The sequence below is a fragment of the Dryobates pubescens genome, chromosome 13, assembly GCF_014839835.1.
Source record: "Dryobates pubescens isolate bDryPub1 chromosome 13, bDryPub1.pri, whole genome shotgun sequence".
NCBI lineage: Eukaryota > Metazoa > Chordata > Aves > Piciformes > Picidae > Dryobates > Dryobates pubescens.
The window spans coordinates 27,080,459-27,100,333 of record NC_071624.1 but is presented as its reverse complement, the minus strand read 5'-3'; the positions used below and the strand labels follow the sequence as shown (position 1 = coordinate 27,100,333).

The 19,875-nt window shown below is 42.9% G+C and overlaps 2 protein-coding genes across 2 annotated transcripts in view; one reads left to right on the top strand and one right to left on the bottom strand.

Moving 5' to 3' along the window:
• Positions 1-8,206, bottom strand: part of SSH2 (slingshot protein phosphatase 2) — a 97,227-nt gene extending 89,021 nt beyond the window's left edge. Inside the window, exon 1 of the mRNA XM_054166517.1 lies at positions 8,016-8,206. Coding sequence (XP_054022492.1) covers positions 8,016-8,078 — 63 coding nt within the window. The 5' untranslated portion in view covers positions 8,079-8,206. The remainder of the gene's footprint in view (positions 1-8,015) is intronic.
• Positions 8,207-12,375: 4,169 nt separating this feature from the next.
• The window catches only part of EFCAB5 (EF-hand calcium binding domain 5), a 35,314-nt gene continuing 27,814 nt past the window's right edge, over positions 12,376-19,875 (top strand). The window contains exons 1-2 of the mRNA XM_054166997.1: positions 12,376-12,667; positions 15,480-16,055. Coding sequence (XP_054022972.1) covers positions 15,490-16,055 — 566 coding nt within the window. The 5' untranslated portion in view covers positions 12,376-12,667; positions 15,480-15,489. The remainder of the gene's footprint in view (positions 12,668-15,479; positions 16,056-19,875) is intronic.

Below are 19,875 nucleotides of genomic sequence, written 5' to 3'. Positions count from 1 at the left end.
AGCAGTGCCATTTTTCCCCAGCTATGTCCTATCACTTCTCATCTAACAGGGAGAATAAACTCCTGCATTTGAAACCTGCTCTAAATTTCCTCTGGGGCATCCCCACTCACAGAACAGCAAAGCCAGTTACAGGCAAGCTAATAGAAGCAGCCTGCAGGTTGTCTCCCAAGGAAAAAGTATCATACACCAGCTTCTACAGCATGTGTGTCAAAGCCTCCTAAAGAGAGAAAATATGGGACTCACTACACAGGAGTCAGGTTCTGGCCTTCTGCCTTTCAGATCCTGCTTGATCTCACCTCAGACTTGTTTGTAGCTCATCTCACAAGGAGCCTGGCATCACAACTCACAGACCCACACAACCCCTGAGGTGACACCTGTGGAATTTGCTTTCTTGGCTTGCAGATAAGTGGAAAGCTCAAGCATCCAAGGCACCTCCTGAGCTCTGGTATGAGAACATTTGTCTTCAGCTTTTAACTGGATGAAATGCCTGAGAAGTGGACAGGGACAGTATGATCTGTGATAGAACAGGTCTTTCAAAACACAGAATCATGGAATGGTAGGGGTTGGAAGGGGAGACCATTGAGACCAACTCCCTTGCCAGAGCAGGATCACCTAAAGCAGATCACATAAGAACACATCCAGGCAGGCCCTGAAAGGCTCCAGAAATAAGAGACTCCACCACCTCTCTGAGCAGCCTCATCCAGTGCTCTAACACCCTCAAAGAAGAGAAGTTCCTTCTCATGTTTAGATCACAGTATCGCCAAGGTTGGAAGAGACCTCGAGGATCATCGAGGCCAACCTGTCACCACAAACCTCATGACTAGACCATGGCACCAAGTGCCATGGATGGAACAGGTCAGAAAAAATATTCTATTATCTTCAATTATTTCAATACAAGAAGTTCACACTGTGGTCTTAAGGTCCCCACTAACTTCATCTTCAAGTAGCCCACACTGATACAGTAACTTTATTATTTCCATGAAGTTGAGAAGCAGCTTGGGAAAAAGAGGACTGGCAGACCCAAAAGCAGCGAGTGGCCACAAGCACAACACATTTCAGTGGGTGCCACAGGCCTTTCCTTTGCCAAGGCCATAAGAAGTTCATGTCAGAGGGTATGTGACAGGAGTTGCATGATTGCTGGCACACACAGCAAGGCTGCGTCTCACCATGGAAGCAACAAGCTGCTTAACCGTGTGACTCATCTTACAGCAACGTTTCATGCCTTCTGAGAGGAGATCAGCCTGCAATGAGCAGCACTGATAAGATGCATATTCAGAGGAATTCTATCTGGGCAAAAAGCTACTGATACATTCAAAACTGCAGATACAGAAGCCTGCCCAAATGCTAAGTAAAACACACACACACAGAGGGCAATATTATACTATCGCAAATAGAACATTTTGCAGATGGCTGACAGTGATCCAACCAATTCCTACAGCCCAACTCAGAAATGCAAAAGCTGATTTGAGCCTTCATAATTTTTTTATCCCTTTAAACAGAGAGCTCTGGAGCAACAGCTCTCAGCCAAAAGGTCAGACATCCTGTCGGCCTTGTTTCAATCACTGACTGCTTCCAACAGGGAGCACCTGCTGCTTTTTTGTGCTCCCAAGTTCCGCCCCAACCTTTACACACAAAAATAAGGGATGAGCTTCACTGTCACTACCTGATAAACAAATTAAAAGGATGCTCAGGCAAATCAACAGAACAGAGAGGAGACTCTTCTCAAATTCACAGGCTGAACTGAACAACTTGGAGGCTTGGAGCAGGCAGCTGACAAGCCTGGTGCTCTCATGTTGCAAGGCCAGTAGATATAAAGAAAGTATCAGTCGCAGAAGACCAGCAGCTTAGCACATACAGCTTGCTAACGGCATCAGCAAGAGTCAGGTATGAAGACAGTACAAGCTTCGTGTCAGTTGAACTCTAAAAGCACCAGGGCATTTTTGAAGTTGTGCAAGGACAGCAAGGGCTTCCAGCATACAGATGTTCCTGAGAGCCAGCCTGCAGAACAGCCTTCTCGCCTCAGCAGAGTGAAGCTGCACTGGGGTACAGGGAGGATGTGGTTTCTTGTGACTGAAGAATGAAACCTTGAGCTGCAGGCTGTGATCAGGGAGCAGCTACACTCAGCCAAGCTACCCAAAGACTATTTTTTTTAATTCCCAAGACAGAATAGTTGCAGCTATAGATCCTTCAAGCTTTTCTTCCACTGACTGGAAATCCTCAGGCATTACCTCTGCATCATACACCAAAATACTTCCAGCAGAGTGCTCTTTGGCTGGCAGTCTCCACTGAAAATAGTATTCTCCACTTAAGTAAATGTGTCATTGGCTCTCAGAGTAACTGTAGATATTACAGTACCCTGCCCTTTTCAATCTTCTTTCATTGCCTAAACAGCAAGAGTCAATACTGGTCAGATAATGACTCATTACAGCATCACAGACTATTTACATTTTCAAATGACAAGCTCCCTTTCAAAACACAACAATTTATGTACCATCATTTATGCGGTGACAACTTCAGATTTTGAAAGGTGCAATTGAGCTGGAAAAAAAAGAAAAGAAGGAAAAAAAAAAAAAAGACTCTTTCTTGCACTCTGCAAGTTTTAAGAATGTTTCTAGATGATCCTCACTGAGGCTGCAATTCATCTGTCATCCTCCTCAGCTCCAAATACTGTTCTCAACCTAAAACCAGCCCTTGCATTTCATGCTCTGAAGGAGCCTGCTATGTGTGTATACAACAGACAAGTCTTCAAGAGAAGGACTGGTCTTTTGTCACCCAGCAGCTTCAGCTTAGCCATCAAGCTGCTTTAGGAAGAGCAGTCTCACCACATGCAAGTACATTTACACATGCCAAAATTCTCTGCATTGCAAGAGCCTGGTCTCACACAGCTGGACAGAAACCTTCCTCTTCTAACACTACAGCACCACACCCAAGAAGGAGATAGAGGCCTCCCATCTTCCTTGCAGAGCTTTCAACAGAAGTAGAAATTTGAAAGACAGAGGAAGTTACAAATCACCTCACTAAAGCAATTTTGTTCTATCTCCCAACTGGTGACAGCTGGCAACACAGGAAATTGAGGTATCTGTGCAGCACTAAGAACTTTGCCTAGAGCAGGAACCAGCACATTCCTCTGGTCCACTGCCTCTGAAAATTTCAGATTTCAGAATGAGCTATGGCTGTACCTGAAAAACATCACTTGAGGAAAAGCAACAAGTAACAGATGATAATATCTGTAAATATTAGGGATTTCTAAGTCTACTGAGCATTTCATAGGAAGCTTCTGTTTGAGCTATGTTGCAGTCCTCTCCAACAATCAACTCTCCACAACCCTTCGCCAGCAGCAGCTGCTACCAAGACTTTAACTAATTAAAAAAGAGGGGGAAAAAAAAAGTTCTAAATGAGATGGAGAGGACTTATCAGTGATTAAGTAAACTCACAATTACCACATTGTTTAATAGCAATTGCAGGACCAGGGGTAGAGAAATGTTATATTTAGCTCCCCCATAAATAAGTGGGAAAATATTTCCTGTAAGTTCCACCAGCAAGAAGCTCTCAAGCAAAACATGACAGACTCCCAAATACATGTGCAGGACTCTGCTTCCTGCTCAAGCTGTTCTCCCAGGATTAAGCAGGGGAAGTCAAAAGGCTTAGGCTTTAATTTGCTTTAAAGTTGATGGGGGTTAGAGGTTTGTTTTTAAATGGTGTGTTTTAGAACAATATATGCAGCATATCTTCTCTTTCTGGGTCAGTCGCAGCCTTCCAATAAAAGCATATTGTCTCCCTGAGGGTAGGAAGAGGAGTGAACTGTGAGAGCATTCAGGGCCAGATTGCCTGCCCAGCTTCTTCACCTTGCAGGAAAGCTATGTAATAGCCAAGGGGAAAAAAGCACTTAAGTTACAGATTTGTATTTTTGGTAGAACTGTGCATTAACATAACTTAAAAGAGCAAGTTCCAACAGATTATTTCCCAATACAGATAATTATCAGAAGTCTTTTGGAAAGCTACAGAGTATTAGAACAGTTTTCCACTACTCCCATCATAACAACCACCCAAATTTGATGCTAGCTTGGTGACTGAAGTTACCCAATGTCTTCCAGAGCCACAGATAAGGCTCACAAAGGATTTTGAGGCAGGCACCTTTCAGTAGCTCTTCTCTGCTTTAGCTAGAATTCTTCTTTACAGCTTGTTCCCAGACCTGATAATGTGGCTGCTGTGTCCACTTTGCCATGGAGAGAGCAGTAGAGGTACTCCATGTGTGTCAAACAGCATATGACGTCTGCAGCTTAACACCAGCAGGAGACTGAGAGATGGTCCACTGCTCAGGGATGCAAACAGCAAAAGGCACTCAAAACTGATGCATAAAAAAACCTTGATGCATCAAATGACTCCCTTTGAAAATGTTGTGCTTTGTTAGTGTCAGTGAGCAGCCTTTTTATTTTTTTTTAACTCCAAAAGCAAAGGATGGAGCAAGTTAAATTCATTCAGATTTCTTTCTGTTCATTGTCTCACAGTTGTCACAAAAAAAAGAGCTCAAAGAAAACATGTTTTCTTATTTTTCCACTGAAATGAAGATGCTAGATGGGAAGGGTGGGAAAGCCCTAGCACTTGACAAGATCCTGTCCTGCCAGCAGGAAATATGGCAGAGATGTTGCTGAGTACACTCAAAGAATTTGGGGCATGGATAGAGAAAGTAACAGGCTACATCTTTAGATCTTTCAGGTGGCTCAGGCAGACCTCTGACTGCATGGCTGAGCAGCAACATCTGAACATGGTGTTTCTATTTTACTGCTTTTGTTCACCATGGGACTGCTGTGTCCACCTGCTGTAATTCCAATGGTACTTCCAGGGCCCTTCCCTGACTCAAGTCTTCTCATCCTCCCAAAAGAAACTTCTCTGAGGGGAACACACAGGAAGGGAAAAAAAAAACAACCAAAGCACCAACCAAAGGCATTGATCAGGATGGAGCAGGCCCTCTCTGGCTAATGGTATCTTTACATTTTCCTGTACTACCATTTTTGCTCACATGGCACATCAGAAGACAACAACTCTGCTGTAGAGAAGTGAAGATTGGAAGACTGCAGTCTTACTTCTCAAGTGGCTGCACAACCAAAGGCAAGAACAAACAGATAGGAGAAGTCTGGACAGACAATTAAGGGAATTTCACAAGTCATCAAGTGACCAGAGGACTGTAAATGTATAATCAACACTTTGCATGAACGACCCTGAAATGAACGCTCACGAGATGCTCTATGGCAGTAAGAGCAAAACCTATAAATAAAAGCCATCCAATTTCAGAGTGATTCAGATCAGCTATTCCCCTGAATCCCTAAGAGCCAATTATAACTGTTTACAGGCATATTTAATGCAAAAATTCAGTTTGAGGACATCAATCTCACCCTTTCTCCTTGTCTGAGAAGTTTATCTTGGAAGTAAAGAAATATCAAGGCATTTAACAGAATCCATTTCTGTCCTCAAAACTCTTAGTGACCTGGAAACAGAATTAGACATAGCCATATGCTTGTACACCAACACACTTCTTCCTTGCCCACAAGCTGGAACAGTGAAGTTCCAGCAGTTACCAGATAATCTCTGGTCAGAACTGGCAGGGTTTCACGCTGCAAGTCAGACCCTTCTATTACTCAGAAATATAGAATAGAATAGAATAAACCAGGTTGGAAAAGACCTTTGAGATCGAGTCCAACCTATCATCCAACACCATCTAATCAACCAAACCATGGCACCAGGAGCTTTCCTTTAAAGAGGTAACTTGGAGATAGTTCGTATAGAAGGAAACTACCATCAGTTTACAATAGATTGGTTGAAATAATTTCACTTAAAAAGGAAAGAACTAAGTCCTCCTGCTGAAGTCAACAAGGATCCACAAGAAGGGCAAGCATGGCAGACTTGCAGGAAAAAGGGCTTGTGAACAGGGCTCTGCAGGGTTTAGCAGCCTATGAAGGTTCATCATCTGAACTGATACCAAAGTTCTGCTTAAGAAACAATTTTGTAACACAAGAGGACCACTCACAAGCTCAACAAAATTCTGACTGAAGGCTGGAGAAACAGTCAACCCCAGCTATCTAACAAGAGGCTAAAAGGGCAGTCAAAACCTCAAAGTGTGGTTAGGAAGTGATAACAGGAAATGCAGAATCACTCAAACAATGTCAGTTAAGTGAAGAATATAATTTCCACTGTAGACTGCAAAAAAAGTCTGAGAAAGTAGAAGTAGTTATGAGAACCAAAACCAGACCCAACACTTCTTTTGCCATAGGGCAGCAAGGATTTACAAAGACCACTGGTACAGCATTCACCTCTGTACTATGAGATTGAAGAAAGAGACTATAGCTAAAAACACCAGAGCTGCATTCTCTGGGTTTATCAGGCTCTGGAGGGAGTTGTTTATATACATTAAAACTAAGTAGCGTCCAAAAATCAGTACAGTTTCAATTTAATTTAATTGGCTGGGAAACAGCCTGACTGTTCCAGATGGGAAAGCCTTACAGAATGCAACTAATTGTTCATATATAACAAATGTTTCCCAAAGGAAAGGGTTATGCATCCAAGTGGTAGAAAGAAGGAAGATGCCAAGAGAGACCTACCTACTCTCACGAAACATCTTAAAAGCAAGCAATGTGTGGAAGAGGAATAATGGAAAGGATAAAGAAGTCAAAAGGAGGAAGCAACCTCTTAAGTAATGCAGCACATTTATAGCAGAGCAATAGAAGTGAAATTAATCTGTGTTGCTAAATAAACGTAATTTAGAAGAGACATGGGAATGAAAGGGGTGGGGGGAAAAGAAGTGTTCTGACAGTTAAAATGCTGTTGGGGCAGGCAGGACCTGTCAAGTAGCTGATCTAGTTTCAGAAGCGGTTACCTAACACAACAAGAAATATTTTCAGGGTAGTTGGCTTTTTCACACAGTTCCCATGAGGGAAGCAACTGGGATTTCAACTCTTCTTCCCCTCCTAAACATTTGCAAGCCAGACATAACACCAGTGTGATAATGCACCAGGGGGGTTTAAGGAAAAAAGCTAAGAACTAAGCAGAAAGTTAAATGAAGCTCAGTTTTCATTCTCATCCTCAGTTGTACTTGGAGTCACATAATGGGTAGGCAGCAGTTTAAGGGGTAACTATGCAGGATTTTACAAGACAGAAGTAGGAAAATAGTCTCAAGTGTAAAGAGCATGGAAAGCAAGAAGCCTTTACAGCCGCCTGCCTCACTTCCTGATGGAGGGCAGTGATGAGAACATCATTCTGCACATCTCATCCAGAGATCTGAAATCTGGCCTGTATCTGACTTGAGCTTGACACAGCCTCTTGGACACTCAAAGGGAAGGATTGTTTGAAAAAATAAGTATCTTAGCTCTTAGCAGAGGAATGGCCATGTACTGGAGATACCCAGAGGGTACTGTCAGATTAAATCATTTTAGAACAGCCGTAGCCGGAACAATGTCAGTTTGCTTCCACGATCTTCCCGCCTCTCTCCCTGCACATACAATGACAAGACCAACCCAGGCTGTTTTATTGAGGCAGTTCCGCGCTGCGGACGGGGCAGCAGCACCTTAACACAGTGGGTGAGGCTCGGGGCGAGGTCTGACCGGGACCCTGCGGGAAACACCCGGGCTGCAGTGTGCGAGAGCCCTTTCGCAGCCCGAGGGCCAGGAGCGCTGAGCCCGACCGGCTTCCCTCAACCACCCCACCCCAGGCCTGCTGAGGGACACCCGGGACCCCCGCCTCTCCCCTCGCTTGTCCAGGCCACAGCGACGCGAGGGCCCCGCAGGGATGTGCGACCCCGCTCGCAGAGCCCGGGCCGGGGTCACTGAGGGGAGCGCTCGGCACTGCCCACAAGGAGCTGTCAGGGCCCGACGGGGCCCGGCTGGAAGGAGGCGGCGGGGAGCCGGGGCTGGGGGGGGGGAGCGAGAGCGGTCTGGCGCACGCATGCGCACCGCCGCGCGCCGGACCCTAACGGCCACCAACCGCCGCGCTCCCCTCAGCGCCGGGCGGGCGGGCGGACTCACCGAGGCGCAGGGGCTGGAGGTGGCGCTGGGGGTAGGCGAGCGCTGCACCGTCACCAGAGCCATCGAGAGGCGCGGCGGGGCCCCCCGTCCGGCCGGCGGGGGCCTTACTCCATGGCGAGTGCCGGCGGCGGGAGGGCGGGGAGGGGAGCGGAGGTGGCGCGGCGCCGGCCGCAGGGGGCAGCAGCTCCACGCGCGCCAACGGCCTCACGCCGACTGAGGCGCGCTGGGGCTGGGCCGGCCGGGCACAATACGGCGGCAGCGCGCATGCGCCACCTGTCAGCACAGCGCCGCCTCCGGGCCGCGGCGGAGCTTTAACCCCTGTGGAGCCGGCGGCTCCCGCGCTATGTCTCGGCCCCTGACAGCTCCAGCGCCTGAGAGGGGGGCCTCGGCCTTCGCTCAGCGGCGTCGGCCCGAGAAGTGGGTATTGGTGCTGAGTGCCAGCTTGGCTGTGGTCACCATCAGGCAGGGCTCTTGGGTATGTAAAAAGTGATGGGCTTTCGGCATCCTGTCCTATTGTAGCTGTGGCAGTGTGTGTGGCACCATACTGGGTGAAAGTTGGCCTTAACGCTCACATAGTGTAGCTTTTCCTTGCATTAGGGAGCAATAGTCCATGGTCGTTAAAGGTCTTTCCCAACCTAAACACCCTGGAGGTGTCTAAAAGGTACAGAGACGTGGTGATGAAGGACATGGTTTAGCCCCAGACTTGACAGGGTTAGATAGTGGTTGATGGTCTTAAAAGTTCTTTTCCAACCCAAATGATTATATCATTGTAAACAAGTATATGATTCCATAAAAAAAACATGTACTACCTCCATAGGGGGTTGGAGTAGATGACCTATAAAGGTTCAATCCAATCCTAACCATTCTGTAATTCTGTTATTCTGTTTATACATCACTGCACAAGCCCAAAGACCAGAAAAATAGCCTACTGAGTATACATGGCATCTGAAACATTCAGACATCCCCAGAATGCCATTCTGCCTGACAATTTGGGTTCTGAGACAAAGAGCCAAATGCTATTAAGGTTCATTTGTTTTGCAGTTTCAGCCTGGAGCTACCAAATTCATGGGAATGTTAGCAAGGAGGTAATTTGGATTGAGAAATATCTTGGACATATAATGGCAGCACTGCATGTGATAGACAGAAGGCAGTCTAAGTGATAAACAGAGCAAACTCCTCTTTGTCAAGAGGGCGTATTAACCCATAGATTCCTTTTAGGCATATACTGCTTTCATCCTCAGTCTGACAGGACTGTACATGAACTCTTGCTCCTGTAAATCTAAGCACCAGAAAACCCACGGGGGAGCTCTTCAGGCTATTCCTCAGTGACTTGTAGGCAAAATAATTAGAACTGCCCAGGTAGCTGGGCTTCACTGTATTGAAGAAGTTAGCCTGGCTAATGAGGCATTTTGCCTCCTGGTGGACAGGAGAGGCTGAAGAACAGGATCTGTAAACTGGACTGAAGTCGAGTTTGCCAAGCACACTGCACAGGAAGCCAGGATCATGCGCATGAAATATTCCAAAAGAGGATCCCAGTGGGATCAGGGCACACGGGGAAAATGAACAAGACCCATAGGTAAACAAAGACTCATCGTCCAGCCTTTTATGACCATAGTTTTATTTTGAAACATAGTGTTTATGGAAAATGTGCTTGCAGCACACTTTAAAAAAACATTTACCTCAAGTAAATTGTGGAGTTGCCATTCACAGGTAGCTAAAGGTCCAACATATCAGTTGTTAACTGCAAGAGTCACAGATCGTGAGGGTTCTCTGAGCCATCAGAAAGGTAGAATTTGGACGTGCAATGGGTTTTTTTAGCAGCAGAATTTCAGCGTGGAGGAGGAAGCTCTAAGGCAGATGTATTCCAATTGAAAAGAGCAATTAGAGGGCAGCCTGTGGTCACAGCATCATGGCAGCTACAAAAAAGAGCCTGGAAGCCTGTGGCCTTATTCTTTCCTGTGCTGGAAGCACTGTGGTCAGCACCTGTAGCTTTAGCCCAATATAGCATTTAAAGGATGGGAAGCTCTCCATGAGCTGGTTTTGTACATGTTTCCAAAAGTGACTGTTTTCCTTAATACACTGCAACCATTTCTCTGGCTCACACAACTTATTATTACTACATGTCAGGGCTTTTATTGCATAATCTTGGCATCAGCTGCAAAAGGCAAGAGAGTGTTCCCAAAATGTATCTTACACAGAAAAACAAGAAAAGATAGAAGAGGCAATTCCAGCAAAACATCTGTGATGACATATTCAGCCCATTATTTTGTCAACAGTGGAAGTATCTGATGGCATAATGAAAGGATACACTTTGCTTAGCAAAAACATTAAGGCTAACAGCCAAGTTAAATAGGGTGCAAGTAAAGGTTTGCTCAACCCACGGGATTCCACTTCCAGCAAAATAAAAATAGAGCCATTTTGATACCTTCTTCCAAGTTCTGTTTGTATGCTCTTGGATGGGGGTTAAAACATCACTTCTAAGAAAAGGAGGAGTCTTTTTGAAATCTGTGTTTCATACTGGGGAAAAAAAAAAGAAGAAAGTTTAGTATGTTAATCATAATAGAACAACAGAATTCTGGATTGCAAAGGGGAAAAATCAAACCCACCTGGGAGAAGAGATAACAGGAGTTAATCATATGCAAACTGCTTGGGGGGGAAAGTGTGCAATCCAGTTTAAAGCTTTATTTCAAATCATTCCTGTGCACTAATTTTCTGCTTCATTTTATTGACATAATTGATGCTATACTTCAGCACACCTTGGGAATACATTACAGTGAGCATATTTCCTTCTGGCACACAAGGTTTTTATTCTTCCAAATAAACAGCAAAGAAATGCTGATTTATTAGAGTGTGTTTTTTACATGCAAGTTGACCCATATGTGTTTCATGGGGGTTCTGTGCAACCAAGTACTGAATTCTAAAGTCATTATTGTAGTGCTTGTGGTATATTGTTGCACTGGTAAACTTGGCATTCCAGTGGTGTTTGAGAGTGTCCAGAAGAAACACTTGTTCAAAGAGACATTTGCCACAGATAGTCCAAGTTATCTATAGGAGTTACAACCATACATATTTTTTTCTGAGATAAGTACAGGAGTACATAGAGGAAAATAAATGTTAGTGGGTACAAACACCAGGACTTTCTATAGCATCCACCTTTCCAGAGGACACAATATAAAAATAAAATTCAGGCTTTTGCCCATCTGCTAAAATACAACTGTTCTTGTCATTTCTCAGCAAAATTCTTCCTTGTAAAACCCTGTAGACAGCATACACACTTTCTAGCCAATATGGCAGGTCTTAGGAGCAAAACAAAGCTTTTTTTCAGGGCAGAATAGGTGTTATGCTGGGTTTATGTTGGACTCTGGGTGCATGTCACTTGGAGCCATTTCCAGTTATTTGCTTTGGTGTTGCAGGTGCTGTAATGAATAACAAGTGACTCGATGGATATGATAGAGAGTGAAATTTTTGAGTCCACAATTAAAACTCCAGGGTTCCTAAACCTAGAGAACAAATGTGACTGACAATAACTGTACCAGATTTTGGAAAAGCTGTGTTATTTCTGTTAAATCTCCTCTATTGCGAGTTTTGGAACGAGCTCAGCTGTCCTGCCAAATGGAGACTAATACTCTGCTAGAGGGTATTGTACCATGCAGCTGTTCCAATGACAAATACCAGAGATAAAATCACAGTTCAGTGTTTTGCAGGTAGACAATCCATAGATCTTGCCTCTTTTGGTGCAAAATACCAAGAAAGAAAGAGTATTACATAACCTTTATTTCCTGGCAGAAATTGCCATAAATTTCTCAGCTGGAAGTCCTGCATAATACCAAGTAAATCACTGAACAGGCACCTGATTTACCTCAGTATAAATGAGTGCAGAATGTAGATGGGTTTAGACTTTTCCCTTCTCCTTTTCCTGTGTTGCATGCTATTCTTCAAGAATATAGGAGAAATTATTAAAGGTGATTCATTGAATTCCTTTAGATTCAGGTTTAAAGGCAGTCTAACAAAGTGGCATTATGAACTCCCCCCTTGTTAGTGCTGCTCATGCCTTTCCTGCAAGGCTACTTCAAAGTGACACAGCTCTTTACAAAAGAGAAAGCCTGAACATGTTTCAATTGAGTTTGTCATGAATTTCTTTTTATCTCTCAGATCCTCAAATCTAGTTAATATAGTCCCCAGTACAGCTTGTAAGGGTCTTGTGGCAGTTCTGGACTTTTTGAACCTTGAATCTGAAGATAAACCTGTCACTGAGCACCTGTGGATTCTCTCTATTTGTGCCCTTAATGTTGTCTGTTCCTATTAATAGTCTTTTTTTTTTTTTTTTTTTAATTTTATTTTCAGTCATGTGATGCAGTGATCTAAGTTCAGTACAGAAGAGTCTGTTGGGCTGCCAAAACCAAAAGACAACCTACAGCAATTCTAAGTCTTGGAAGAGACATAGCAACCTTTGGGATTATTGCTTAGCAACTGCAAACACACAGAGGAGTAAAACTCACAGCCCGACTCCACAGCAGGTCTGAGAAATCCTTAATTCACTTAAAGATTTTTAATGGTTGGGAACAGATGGGCATGTATTAAATTCCTGTTCATTTGCAAAGCCACTTTGAAAGCTGGAGGGATAAGATCTATTTTTGATTCCTGCTCCAAAGGTAAGAAAAAGCAATTCTTCAAAGCTTTAGAAAGCAAAGGAGAAAGACCTTTTAAATTTTAATTGTACTGAAAAGAAGATCATGTATGAAAAAGGTGTCAGGCTCTTTGCAATTGGTGAGATAAACAAGCTCTGTGAACCACATTAGGGAAAGGCAAAATTACTTCTGAGCCTCAAAGAGACTGGACTCTGACTTTCATAACTCAAACATCTCCAAAATGTTTTCCTAGACAAACTTTAGTCTTTACTGGCCCTATCCCACCCATCAAAATTCCCTTACAGAGTAACAATGACACCATAAAAATCTTATTTACGAGCAGATTTGTGTTCTGTACGGAAAACAGAGAGAGAAGCTTTTTTTGTACCTGCAGGGATTCCAGCAAGAATATTTCTGTCACAGAAAAGGAGCCATGAAAGTGGCATCCTACTAAATAATGAAAAGCTTATCTTGCCTTCGACTTAAAAGCTAACGGGAAACTTTATATCACATTTCAAATTTCCTGGGTGTTTCTAAAGCTTGTCTCTGTGCACCAGTGCTTACTGTTATTTGGATAATCAAGCCTCCACTTGGGAGTCACACAGGCCAGGAGAGCTCTATATGTTACAGACCAAATCCTCAGCTAACGGGAATCAGCACTAAAGTTTATGAGCCAGTGGTGTCTTGTACAAACTGGAGGTGTGTCCCTGTAATCCTTAACAAATTCCAAGTTTCAGGGCCTGGTTCTAACGCTCCTTTGTTGTTTATTTAACAGTTATATGCTGTTTGTATGTTCTTCCATACCTTCTTAGTTTTCTTTCTCTGTCCTGCATTAAAGCTGTGAGCAGAGTTTTCTGTGCCCTGCTTCCATTCTTGGAGTTAGGTGAATACCATGGAATTGAGGTGGAACAGTTGCCCTTAGCTGGTTATTGTTTTGTTTTGTTCAGAGACACAGAGTTACTTTATAAACATTTACTAATCCTCAGGATCATGCTGTTGAGGGCAGTGTAGAAAATATGTTCCTTATCATTCAGAATTGGCCACCTCGCAGTTGTCACTTTAACATTGCACAGAAACTGCTGAGCTGCTTGACAAAGGATGTTAAAAAATAACATAAGTATTTCAAACTGCAAGAACAGTTTATTTTGGCACAACAAAAACAGCTGATTTGGAATGTGACCAGAACATGTGGTTAACACCCTGCTTTGAACCAGGAGGAGTCTGGTTTTACCACTTATTGAAAGAAACTCACCTAACTAAGGAACAATTTGACAGGGTTGACAGGTTTCCCTTTCTAGCATTATAAATCTATACTCCTCTTTATGTCCTTCAGTGGAAGAACCAGCAACCCTCTGTGTGTGGCAGGCATCTTGATCCATCACTCCATCTCTGGTAATCATCTTTGAAAACAAATTACCAGAAGATGCCCACAAGCCCATCGAGAAAACAGACACAGAAATTTAGTGCTGTGGAACATCCTACCAATCCAAGCAGTATTTGGACTCAGTGGTTATGAACCAGAAGGTCAATGTATTAGTAATTATGTTTGTGTGCCAGGAGGGCTGTAGATCACATTTATGCATTTCCTGGAAGGCTGAACTCTCCTCAGAACAGCTACAAATGCTTAAACATGAAAAGCAAAACATATCAAAAGCAATAGTATTGCTATGGATACTCTGAGGCCTTAGTGAAAAGCACTTTTAAATAAGATCTTGAAAAGGATAGTGTGGCAGCAAGTTCAGAGGGGGTTTCATCTGTAATTTGGAGAGGCTTTAGGCTCCTTCTATTAATATCAGCTTTCCCTTGCTGCTGTTTTAGCACTGTGCTGGGTTTTTTTTGCAGTATGCTGGTGATTTTTCATGCTTTGAATCAAGTAGTAGGCAGCATTCTGCTCTGTTCTCTAAGTCCCATTACAAATGCAGGCAGTTATGTGTGGACACCTTCAGTAATAGATTTCAAATTGTGCCTTGTGAACAACTCAATTTCTTCCTGATATTTCACAGGGTGAACATTTTGAGAAGAAAACAGTGGTGTTTTGGAAACTGTAAGGGGAGATACCTGCAACTCTCTGTAGGTCTGTCTTTTACAGTATAAGCTACAAGATTAAGTGCTTGTGAACAGCTTAATTACAGAGTTCATGGTATAAAGTTTCCCTTTCTGCAGGAGATCTGCTGACCCATATGCCTGTGTCCTCCTTACCTTAACCAAAATGTCCAGAGGAAAAAATAGTTGCCAAAGCAGAAGTTTAGTAGTCTATGGGCCAAGCTTCCTCACTGTTTTTCACAGCTACAGAAAAGATGTAGCAGAAGGCAACATGTAGAGAAATCTTTCTTCTAGGCATCTGGTATTTTCCATTACCTGCTTCCTTTGTCTCATATCCACTGGATTTCCTGGAGGCATGGAATGGACCTAACAGAAATAATGATACTAGGGGTAAGAGGAATCCACTCATTAGAACTGGGGGACGAGACTTCAGAGCACTGTTCACCACTTGGTTTCTGAGTCTCTAAGTGACCTGAAATTAATCACTTCTCTTTTGTGTCTCAATTTCTTTTCCTGTAAGAAAGGAACACACTTATTTAGTTGCTCTGTCTCCAAGGGCTGTTGTGATACATAATTAATCTTTATAAATCATTTACTGATCTTTGAAGTAAAAGGGGCTGTATTTATTCAAGAATACAAAGCAGCAGTAAAAGAATAAGAAAGGAGCATAGAAAAAGAGTACTAGTTAATTCCTAACAATAGACTAATAATAGACACAGTCCTGTGTCATCTGCTAGGACACTGCTGCATCTTTTGGCATTATATAACGTGCTGCTTTTGTTCTGTGTCACAGTGATTGAAGCATGGCTGCTCAGCCAGAAGCAGCAGCCCAAGCTGCAGGTCTAAAACATCCCAAAGCTGGAGTTAAGAATTTGTCTGCTACAGAAATGAAGAGAAATCAGGGGCATGATGAGCTGCCTTGTCTTGGTGATGATGCCCGGTGGAAAGAGTGTTTTTATCAAAAGGTACATCAGAGGTGTCTGAGTCTGCAGGAGACAAAGGTAAAGATGATTCATGCACAAAAGGCAGAAGAAGAAAAGATAAAGAAGAGAGAGCCCTGTGACTTGCTGTCCAGAGAGTGGTTCAGTGAAGACAAAGAGTCACTAGATACTCGTGTCTATTTGCTTGACAAACTTCTACCTACCTTAATGGCAGGAATAGAGGAACTGTCAATGGAAGTGGAAAAAAAGAATATGCTTGCACCCGACCAAGAACCAGTCGATTTTAACCCTATTCATTTTCTTGGAGAGTATCTGATGAGGCATAACCCTCTGTGTGGTATTTCTACAAAACCAAGCCCATACCTGAGAGGAATGAAGATGGTCCTGGAGGAGCTAAAAGCTGAGATGCCAGGTACAGCATCAGAGAGGTGAGAGAGTTGCCAGAGATGGTAGATGGCTGTCATAAAAACTTGAGAAGCAGGACAAATGCCAGAACATCACACAAAAGGAAACACTAGTTATTCCTGTTTGAGGCAATATTCTGCCCTTCACAAGTACATAATTTCTCTTTAGACTCTATCTTAATTGCATATGTGAAATGCAAACTGCTTGCAAACCGGTCTGGGTTGGTGACAGCAGCTGTTTAGGACAAGTGTTAATATTAAAGGTCTCTTCAAATAATTTCTTCTATAGTCTTCCAAACTTAATGAAGAGATAAGCCTTTCTTCCTCCATCAGGAGGTTTTCTCTTGACCAAACCAACAATTCAGTTGTAGAATTGTGGCACAGTGTAGAAACTCCCTGTACCTGGGATTTTTATTCAGGCTCTCCTTTGAGATTCTTTTTTACCCTGCAAAGTAGAAACTGTTTTGTATTTTATTGTGTTCCTTCTTCAGGCTCTTTGCTTTAGTGTCATATTTCATGAATATTGGAAAGAGGTTCCATGGCATCTCACAATACACTAAGGTTAGCACCTGAGAGCATGAGGTGAACAAAAATGCTTTCATTTTCATTGCTCTGTTCAGAAAAAAATGCAGAAGTGAACATTCATGCTTGTAGATGACCCAGAGGTGATAGTGATTGATGTCAAAATTACCCATTCATGACTAGATCACTTTATTCTCTATCTGTGGTTGCAGAATAATGACTTGAATTTGAAAGGCTGTCTCTGCTATTTGCATAAATAGTACATACAGCTGGAAAATTGGTTTCAGGGTTTTGGTGTCAGGAATTAGGGAAGTAAAATGTTGACATGTCTTATGCATAAACTCTAAATGAAGATAATTGAAGTTCCCAGTATTATGATGAATAAAATAATATGGTAAATCTCTCTCTACTGCTCTGAGTTCCTGTCTCTCTGCATTTCTTTGTTACAGTTCATAGGAACACGATGTTTGAATTCAGGTAAAGTAATCACTTACTGTGTGAATTCAGCTAAAGTGGTGTGAATTCAGCTAAAGCAGTCACTTACCACCTTTCTCCCCCACAGATAAATATAATTATAACTGACTGATTGTGGCTGGCGTGTACAGGCTCAGCTTTTTGGTTTCTCTTTGTAAGCAGGCATACAGGAGTATAATCAGAGATGATAAAAGATTTTCAGGTTTGTTTCTGGGGCAACATCTTCTTTTCCAGTGAGCTTCCACTCAAGCACAGACTGTTCTGGGGAGACATTTAGGATGCCAGTCTTGCCACATCTTTGGCAGACTGTTTCACCATTCATATTGTTTCACAGAGGGTCATATGGATGCAGGAAACTGAGGACCATATCTCAGCTTTAGTTTGCAAAAGAAATGGAATTAAAATACAGAAAAGTTCCTGGGGGGCTGGTTGGTTTTGTGATTTTTTTAAAGATTATTCTTAATTTTTTTTTCTGCTAAAATACTTTTAGCTTTCATTGTGAATCACAGCTTAGTTCTGGAGAGGTCAGATTTTCCTGTAGAATGCAAAGTGTTGGCTACCAGTGGTCTTGGCTTTTAAGTCCATGTTTACATTGGAGGACAGGTTCTCAATTTGTAGGTATCAGAGCTGATGCAAAGGAAGTGACTATCAAGACTTGTAGAGATCAATCTCTCTGTAGACAGCACTGCTATGAGGGTTTATGTAGCCATAGCTGTAGCAGGTTTTGCATATCCACTGATAGTAGTATCATGGGATTTGCATTCACAGCAGCTCAGGATTTACATATTTGTGATGGCTGTAGTGTGGGATTTGCATAGGATTCTTAAACCACAGCAGCACAGAGAAATTTACTGACACCTTGTAGCACTAATATGAATCACTGGCTTTCTAAACAGAAAAAAAAAAAAAAAAAAAAAAACCAAAGAAAGAAAAGATAAATGACAATTTGTGCTCAAAATAATATAAGCACCAGAAAAATATAAGCACCAGAAAAATGAGGAGTGAATTTCTGGCCCCAGTGAGGCTCCCAGGAGCCTTGACATCACCTTCAGGAAAGGCAGGATTTTACCACAGGTCCTTATCTAGAGCTTACCAGTCCTCACTGAGCTCACCCAGGCTTTCCCCAGTCTGTTCATAACTGCCAGCTGACTGGAAGTCAAGACATGCAGAAGAACAGGTGGGAGAAATTCCTTATCCAAATGGATTGATACCTGAAACAGTTTGTCCAGGGATGGTAGCCCTTCAGTCTGAGTCACCCATCCTTGTGTGGGAGTTAGGCGGCTGTCTTCCTGAAGAAACATGTTTTGTTCTGCAGGGAGAAGTCACCCTTGCTGCCATCTCATCTTTTCTGGAAGTGTCTGGTACTGCAGTGAGTTCACTTTGAAACGGGTGCCCAGCATTGTTACTGCCTGTGCTGCAATTATTGTCTGGAGAGGAAACAGTTTCATCCCACACCAGGGACACCACGCAGAGGATGCAGTTGCCTGGTGTTTTAGGACCCTACACATAAATGCCAAAGGGTAGCATAGTTCAGGTGCAGCATGCAATGTAATGTGTGCTGGGCACTGCCCAAATTAATCACCAGAGCACCTTGGCAGCTAATAACATGGCCTTACCTCTGCTTTCAGCTTGCAGACCACTCCTTAGGAGGAGCTGCAGCTAGAAATGGTCTGGTTTTCTGTCTCTAGCATACATTGGAGGAAAATCTATTAGTCCATTTCACTTGCTATCTGCCAGAAACCTCCTTGCTGTGTCTGCGAATGAGTCAGGAAATAAATTATTTTACCATTCCTCTGCTATCAAAGTGCTGGAGGCTGAACTGCCCAGCAGGCCTTTGTGCAATGGCCACAATTGATTAAGGAACCCCGTTACTCATTAAGACACCACAGTGATAAGTGGCCATGAAATACAAGTACCTAGTGCTAACCTGTGTAGTGTATTGCTGTAACTTATTACATTGACCTTTCTGTTCATTGAAGAAAATCTCATTGTTTCACAATTTCTAGGATGACCCCACAGCAACTAAAGAGAGCAGGGACAGGATCAGTCCATCTTCACAATAAGTGAGGGAAGAAGGGAGCAGAAATTATTAGTTTTAATATAATTTCTGGACTAGTGTGCTCTAGGTTCAAGAGAAGCAACTCCCCTTGCTCCGACTCACTCTGGAGGGTGTAAGTGAGAGCCACAGAGGTGTGCAAGGCAGCTATCTCAGAGCAGAGAGTCCAGAAGCCTCCATGAGCAGAAACAGTTCTCCCTTCATGAACTGATCCTTTGGCTTTAAGCATTCTGAACTTCCTAAAGGCTGGGCTTTTTTTCTGTTTCATAAATGAACAAGGTCAAAGTTCTATAGTATCAAAGTTCTATAGTATCAATTTTATTCAATTCTCTTGTGCAAAGTGGAGGATTGGGATAGATAAACATGGCAAAGAAGGCAAAGAAGAAGAGGCAAAGAAGAAGAGGCAAAGAAGATGGAAGGAAGAAGGAAGTACTTTTAGTCCAAGATTGCAAACTCGGTGTGTTCAAAAAGATGAAGACATTGGTGTGCTACCCCTGTCCTAAGGCAATATTAACTTTATTGTGTGAGACTGCTTAAGAAATTGCATTGAACATTGTTCTTTGGCAGTAAAGTGCTTATGTGAAATGGTGCTTGGGCTTGGAGACAAGTGTATATTGATGCAATTTTGCTGGTAAATCAAGTATAGCGAAATTAGGCACCTCTCTTCCTGCTAAAATTCAAAGGAAAGTGAAGAACATCTACACAATAAATTATTAATGCCATTACAAATGTGAAGATAAAATTTATCACTGTTGAAATTACACAAATAGGAGAGCTGTACAGGTGATTTGC